This window comes from Odontesthes bonariensis, chromosome 24 (assembly GCF_027942865.1).
Source record: "Odontesthes bonariensis isolate fOdoBon6 chromosome 24, fOdoBon6.hap1, whole genome shotgun sequence".
In the NCBI taxonomy this organism is placed as follows: domain Eukaryota; kingdom Metazoa; phylum Chordata; class Actinopteri; order Atheriniformes; family Atherinopsidae; genus Odontesthes; species Odontesthes bonariensis.
The window spans coordinates 15,398,032-15,405,079 of NC_134529.1; the positions used below are offsets into that span (position 1 = coordinate 15,398,032).

The 7,048-nt window shown below is 40.8% G+C and overlaps 1 protein-coding gene and 1 long non-coding RNA gene across 4 annotated transcripts; both read right to left on the minus strand.

The window, feature by feature from the left end:
* Positions 1-706: 706 nt before the first annotated feature.
* atraid (all-trans retinoic acid-induced differentiation factor) lies at positions 707-6,431 on the minus strand. Of its 2 annotated transcripts, none has more exons than XM_075459379.1 (7): positions 6,320-6,431; positions 6,057-6,187; positions 3,188-3,256; positions 2,172-2,243; positions 1,957-2,078; positions 1,747-1,847; positions 707-1,631 (listed from the first exon to the last, which is right to left on the minus strand). In XM_075459379.1, exons 1-7 carry the CDS (start codon positions 6,416-6,418, stop codon positions 1,527-1,529), a joined length of 699 nt encoding a protein of 232 aa, XP_075315494.1. In that variant the 5' UTR covers positions 6,419-6,431; the 3' UTR covers positions 707-1,526. The 2 variants fall into 2 exon arrangements, with proteins under 2 accessions (XP_075315494.1, XP_075315493.1); XM_075459378.1 differs by having other exon boundaries at positions 6,057-6,190.
* LOC142375377 (uncharacterized) lies at positions 3,836-6,049 on the minus strand. 2 transcript variants are annotated; one of them, XR_012768943.1, is made up of 4 exons: positions 4,879-6,049; positions 4,740-4,794; positions 4,553-4,651; positions 3,836-4,451 (listed from the first exon to the last, which is right to left on the minus strand). It is a non-coding gene; the product is annotated as an uncharacterized LOC142375377 (long non-coding RNA). The 2 variants fall into 2 exon arrangements; XR_012768942.1 differs by having other exon boundaries at positions 4,740-6,049.
* Positions 6,432-7,048: the final 617 nt, after the last annotated feature.

Genomic DNA, 7,048 nt, shown 5'->3' on the forward strand with positions numbered 1-7,048 from the left:
ATGTTGATTGTCCCATCTCAAAGCCAGGCTGTGGTAGTCAACCACGGCATAATATTTTATATATTCCATAAAACGGTTGGAGCTGAGGGGAATTTTATGGCTCCAGTGAATTTTTCAGACTTTTTTCTTGTAATGACACGAACAAATAAGCGTGAGGTATAAACCAGGCAGTTTACGTCCTCACAGCCGTGCAGAATATCCACCTCAGCTTTCATTTTTACCACAAATTTTTTCGTCGTAGATGAGAACAAGGAAAGCTAGGAAAAAGCTGAAGATGTGCTCGGCTTCTTTACAACGATTACTTCGGAATTATTGCGGTATCCAACGTCAACTGCAGTAATGCTCTGATATTAAGTCATCTGGCCATGTGTTGAACATTCCTGCACTGACTTTGTCCTCCATTAATACATTTAAACATTTTTTTTTAGAACCCCTTGTCCTGTCCAGCATTATGGCAGCAGAATTGTAATCTGAATACCGTTTATGCCGAACACATTTGCTATATCAAGGGAAGCTTTATGAATGTAAAGCTCCCCTTGATGCCCATCAACTCCTTATTTATTTATTTCTTTTTGTTACAATACTTAACATGTGAAAGTGCCGAACCATTAATACATTTTCTAAGTAGATGACTGAGACCTCTATAAATGGTTGTCTTATAATACATGACGGTGTGACGGACAGGAAAAAATAACAAAGCGAGAAATCCACATCTTAGAATTTTATTGGAACCCTAAATGTCATTTTGAAAAAGCATCAAAGCAACTTGTAACTGAGGAACCACTGATGCAACACAAAAAATTCTGAGATTTAACTATTTCATAAATATTGTGTAATAATAAGATTGTGAAAATGCTGTGAACAAAAAAAATTTCACAGACTCCACATTCACCATTTATATTTTGCATCCCTGGATTCAGAACAAACATAACTAGGTAACATGCTGTAACACAGTAGTTAAACTACGTCCCACCACAAGAACAAAGTATTTTCTGTATTAAAGTGACCATTAAAGCACAGTTAGACTTGCAGTTTTGGTGGTTGGGATCAGGATTCACGGTGGTTTTTGCTACCAGTAACGCACATGTTCGACATGCAATAGCTCGTGGCTCAAATTCTGTCGAGCGTGTTTTTAGGCGTCAAAAGTCAGTATTTATGTAAACTCGCACACATTCGGTTTGGCAAAAGTTACCAACAGTGGTCAGTATCATGCTTTGTAAGTCAGCTTCTTTTAAAAATAGAAATAAAGTATTAGTAGTTGCCATTTTGGACAAAAAACAGGGACATGTTTTAAAATTGAAGCAAATATTTTCTGTAAAAGAACACTGATAGTGTAAAAAAAATAAAACCCGTCGGTCTTTAAAAATTCCCTTCAGTAAAATTTAGCTGCCCCTCAAAATGTGTAACATCTATAAAAAATTTAAGAGGAAGCCTGGGGGGCGCCTGCCTCAGGCTTTTTGTCAGTATTGTCCCTTTTTGGAGCGTCAGTTTCCGTCAGATTAAAAGCGGTCGGCCGCAGCTCGGTCTCACAGATATTTTGCCTTTCGCCTCTGGGTGACCCACAGCAGGAAGGATATCACAACTGTCGATGCAGCAAGAGGCCCGAACACCTGAGGAACTGGAAAGTCTCCCTATGGACGGTTTTAACAAAGAATCACACATTCCAAGTTAGCGTTAACACTTAGCAACAAAGATACTGATAAAAAAATAATACATATTTAATGTAGAGCCGCTTTCAGAACTGACCTCTCGGAGACACTTGTATCCGCGGTAGTTCTCAGCGCAGCTGCACTCATAGAAGCCGGGGCCATAGGGGGCGCAGAGGGAATTTTCTGGACAGTTCATGGCTGTGGAGTCCCAATAATTGTTAATCGAGTCCATGTATTGTAGGACACTGCACTTTGAGATGTTTCCGATTTTATATGAAACAGTACAGGACATCACATGGGGACTCACACAGCTCTCCGGTCTGGTTGCACATGTTTTTTTGGCCTTCACAAAGACGATTTCCCTCTTCGACTTCCACTTTTTCCCAAGACGTGTTCCCTCCAGGGCAAACTATATCTTGTGGCAAAATCCTAAAGCACATTAAGATTAAGATGCGAAAAAAAGAAAGAAAAAAAAGCTAACAGAAGAAAAGATTCAGCCATCATTTTTAGGAGGATACTTACATGTAATTTAGGTCACGAAATCCTTGAAACGTCGTGTCACTGATGTTGACAATGGGATTGAGAGAGAGGTCTCTGCAACACATTTATAGGATAAGATACTTAAGAACGGCACAGGAATTGTAAAAAAAAAAGAATGTGATCAGAAATAGATATGGAGTAAATTTGCTTTCACTGTCTAAGATGTAGCAGAGTAAAGTTGTCGTGTCCTGCTATAAATAGAAGCTATCCACATTTCCTGCTGCTCAAGAATGCTCTTATCAGTGTTTACTTTGTGAGAAATCACCCACATAGTTTGTTCTCCTGAGTGCATCAGCACTAAAGTATGCAAAACATGTTTGTGGAACAGGTTGGTGCTATTTGTACAAACACAATCTGCTATAGTCACGGGAGCCATATTTGTTTTTGTTTTTTTTAAGCCTCGAACGGAGCAGTCGCTGCCTGAGAATTTGGGGAGGCAGACTGCCTTCTATACTAAGCAGCTACAGAGGCTGGCTGGGTCTATCTTAGAAGATGGCTCCCACCCACTATATGATGAATTTCAGCCTCTCCCATCAGGCCGCAGGTATGCAATGCCTGTTTGCAAAACAAAGAGATATAGAGGCAGCTTTGTTCCCTCAGCCATCAAAACCTTAAATAGTAATTTGGCTATTGTTGGACTACGCACTAACTTTTTAACTTACTGACTGTACAGCCGTCTTAATCTATTTATTTATTCATTCTGATCTGTATTTGTATCTGCCATGATGGCTTTTATTCTGTATTGCATCTTCTGTCTTTTGATACTAATACCTTTTTGTATACTTTTTATCCATGTTTCCATGTCTGGAGCACTGTTGTCACTGTTATGTTCACTGTCTCTGTTGTTGTCCTGAATGTCGTCTTTGTGTCTGTGTAAGCAGCCAACTCTTTTAACTGCAACCAAATCTACCTTCAGGTATGAAATGAAAGTTACCCAACCCCAACCAATACTGTTAATAGTGCAAAAAGGGGTGTGACACAACAGCCTGTGTACCTACATCACTGATACCGTGGATGCACCATGGAGCTCGTCAATGTGAGTTAGCGAACAATTGGACAGATCCAACCTGACAAACAAAAATAATGATGACACAAGATAAAGGTTCATGCAGTATAGATCCAACTTTCAAAAACTGTGAGCCCATCCTTATCGTCCCTATCATGTAAGGACAAAGATTATAAACACAGGCACTGTTCAGGCACTGTTCATGCTTACCTTCAGGGGCCCGTTGCACTAAAGTAGGATAAGGGATTAAGCGGGGATATGTTGGCTATCCTGGATCAACTTATCCGTGATCCAGTTGCACAAAAGTGGGATAGAGGGAAGTGGGATATGTTCAGACGTAAGTTACCATGGAGATTTATTCTGTGAAGCTAGCCTGCTCCAGACCAGGCTAAGTTCCAGGATCTATTTAATCTCATTCCTTATCTCAGTCAGCGGTCGCCACAAATGGAAACCAATATTTATTCCACTGCCTAGAACATTTTGTTAAAACATTTAACTATACCCACTATCATTATTGAAACGTTTGTGATCATTAATTACAATCATTTTAGATAACTGATGATTTTAGATGAACCACTAGATAATTTAGTTTCCCACAGACTACACATAAAGTACATCACCATATAAATATAAATACACATTAGAGAGTACCACGATGTTCCTTTATTGAACAAGGATGAATCAAAGGAAGTAAACCATCAGCTCCTTTCAAAAACTGAAGTCACACAGTGCTCTACAAGACAAAGCACAGAATCAAAGCCTGCAGTTTGAGACAAATGGTTTGTAAAAATGGGCTATACAAATAAAATTGCCTTGCCTATACAGCACAAAAACCTAACAAAAATTCCTCTGCCATTGCAGGCCCAACTTAAATCAACATGCATATTAATTAAAATAATTTAACACATATTGGCCTCTGACCAGCCGACCACAGTCGTCATCCGGGAAGATGGCAGGATTGTCCCAGTCTATGAGAGCTGGCACTCTGGGGGCCCTCTCCTTTCTCAGGCAGGCCACATTGTGGAGGACAGCACAGGCCACAGTGATATCACCTGCCCTGTCTGGGCTGACTCTCAGGTGGGTCAGACACTGAAAACGTGCCTTCAGTTGGCCAAATGTCATTTCTATCTGGGCCCTTGTTCTGGCATGGGCATGGTTGTATGCCAGTTATGCCTCCAGAGGGTCTGCAAATGGAGTGAGCAGAAAAGGCTGGCAGGCATACCCTCTGTCACCCAGCAATACACCCAGGAATTCACCTGTGAATACAAAATGTTACCATCACAACCTCATAAGTAGTGACATTCTTAACACAGCCATGATGTTAAAAGTGGTTATCAATAGAGGTTCTGTGGCGCACCTTGTGATAGGCGCCGATAGATCTCCGAGTTCCGAAAGAGACCGAGCCGGGCCACTTTGCCACAACATTACTGATCAAATAGTTAGCATTGCAGACCATCTGAAATGATAAGATGTTAAACCAATTAATGCACATCACAGGCAATGTACAGTGTTCATTAATTAATTTTATCAAAAGTCATGTTCACCTGTACATTGATGCTGTGGAAGTTTTTCCTGTTCACAAAATCCCCCTCAATCCCCCTGTAATACGATGCAATGAGTATCTTACTCTGAATGTTAACATTGTAATTGTAACTGTAATTTAAAAAAAAAAAAATTTCTTACCTGCAATCCTATAGAACTCCTCCTTGATGTCACAGAGTCTTCTATGCCCAGGGAAGGAGATGAAGATGCTTGCAAGTCCTTTAATTGCGGTTTTTTTTTTTTTCACTGCTAAAACAGTACAGGCAATGTGTGGGCAGGCACATTCTTAATAAAAAGTTGCTGCCATGTCCATTTTGGTTGCTTGCTTGCGCTTGACTCAGAGCGCGGATCTCGAAAACACATGAGAAGCTATACAGAATCATACGCGGCGGACAGCACAGCTTTATGCCAATTACGCACACAGGCTCCACACCTCCACACGCATCGCGTCTGCAATCATAACTCATCAGGGGAAATCCCATTTTGCCAATATTTTAGAGACCCCCCCAACATTTCCCAAATCCTGTTTTCGGGGGGGTCTCGTGTCAGTTTCAGGGGGTCTCGGATCCCCCGAGTCCCCCGTAGTTCGAACACTGCCTATTTGTGATAGTTTCAGTGGAGTGGTGAGTGTGTATTTGTGCACTACTTACGTATTCAGGCGGTCAGCAATGGTTTGCCACGCTTGCTCCCTTTGTTTTTTGACTGTGGCAGTATTTCCTTTTTGTTTTATTTTCTCCGTCACCTCTTCATATGCTTCCATTAATAATTATTGCTCCGCTGGGGAGAAATACGCCGCCCTTGTTGCCATGGTGAATCAGTGAATCTATGATCGATCGTGGGGTCTATTTAAGAAAGCCGTGTGCAGCACTTATCCAGGATCGGTTTCACCTGGCTTAATGAATCCGTGTCTGCTCATCCTGGATTGGCCGTTGTGCAACCAACTAAGCCTGGGCGCCGATGTTTTGGATTCCTTGAACCTGGCTAAGTGACTCATCCTGGATGTCTAAATCCTACTTTTGTGCAACGGGCCCCAGGTCTCCAAGTGATTGCTTCATTTAGGCTATATTTACTAAAAACACTAATTAGATCATAATTATATAGATCTATACTACAGAAATCACCGTTTTGTTTTCACATGCAAAAACAATAAGTGAAGTGCACAGTTGAAAACTAATGAATACATTTGTATAAAAGTAGCAATAAACAAAGGTAATTCGTTACGTAATCTGAAGAGGGCCTTTGCAGTCTTAATACATTTCAGTTGAAACACAACGTTCATATGTTTCCAACACGCTTTGTAAGCAACATTCAAGTCCTACCCGATTATGTCTTCGGGGTCTCTTGTGTTATTCCTCAAGCAACATCGCCCGTCTATTCGTCCAGCTGATAGAGAACAAAACTTCCCCACCGGGGTGCTGTTTAGGGGTGTCCCGCCACAGAGCGAACATACCTGCTGGTACAGTCCAGGGCGAAGAAACAACGATGGTAAACAATAACAACAACGGTCCCTTTGCATTCATTAACCTTCGTTTTCCTATTCTGTCAAACGCTACGATGTTACATGGTTTAATTGGAGCCTTACCTGCCGCTCAGTCAGCTGAAAGCTTGCGTTAAAAGATATTTTAAATATCAAAATAAGCACTATCGTTTCTGTCCAGCAGCATACAGCTTTCATTTTCATCGACTGAAGTCATGTGACCTAACTGGAGGCGACATGTGACAGGAAGCTATTCCCAACAGAGTTGCGCTGCAACTACGCATACAGCCAAACAGTATTATGTGCTTTTGTTGTTTTATAGAACTAAGAATATGGTGGGAATATTTAAAATATGGGTTTTAAAAGTGTATCAATGCCCGTGAAAGAAAAAAAAAGGCAAAACCATTTTTATAACCTTTTTATATTTAAAAGAAAATATATGTTAAAGCTAACCATCTAATTTAGACAGATTATGTAACATTAGAGGTCTGTTTGATTTAATTTCTTGAAATCTACATATTTTTTTGACAGTAACCAACGCTGACTGCGCTTCTACTGTCACTTCGGGTTGCACCAAATAAAGTGGGGTTTTCGTACAAGATGTTTCGGTGGCATCAAAATTATAAAGGTACACGCATTTGTGGTATATTTGGACATGTTTTATCAATTATATTATTACATCCTAAAGGGAAACTATGGCAAAGTTGTCGAACGTGGGTGTCCGCAAACCACGACATTTATCGTACGTGTAAAGAGCACACACCCCCGCGTATGCAGATGGAATGGTTTAGTCCATAAGGATTGTTGCAACGCCTCTGGATGGGCCAGTTGGTA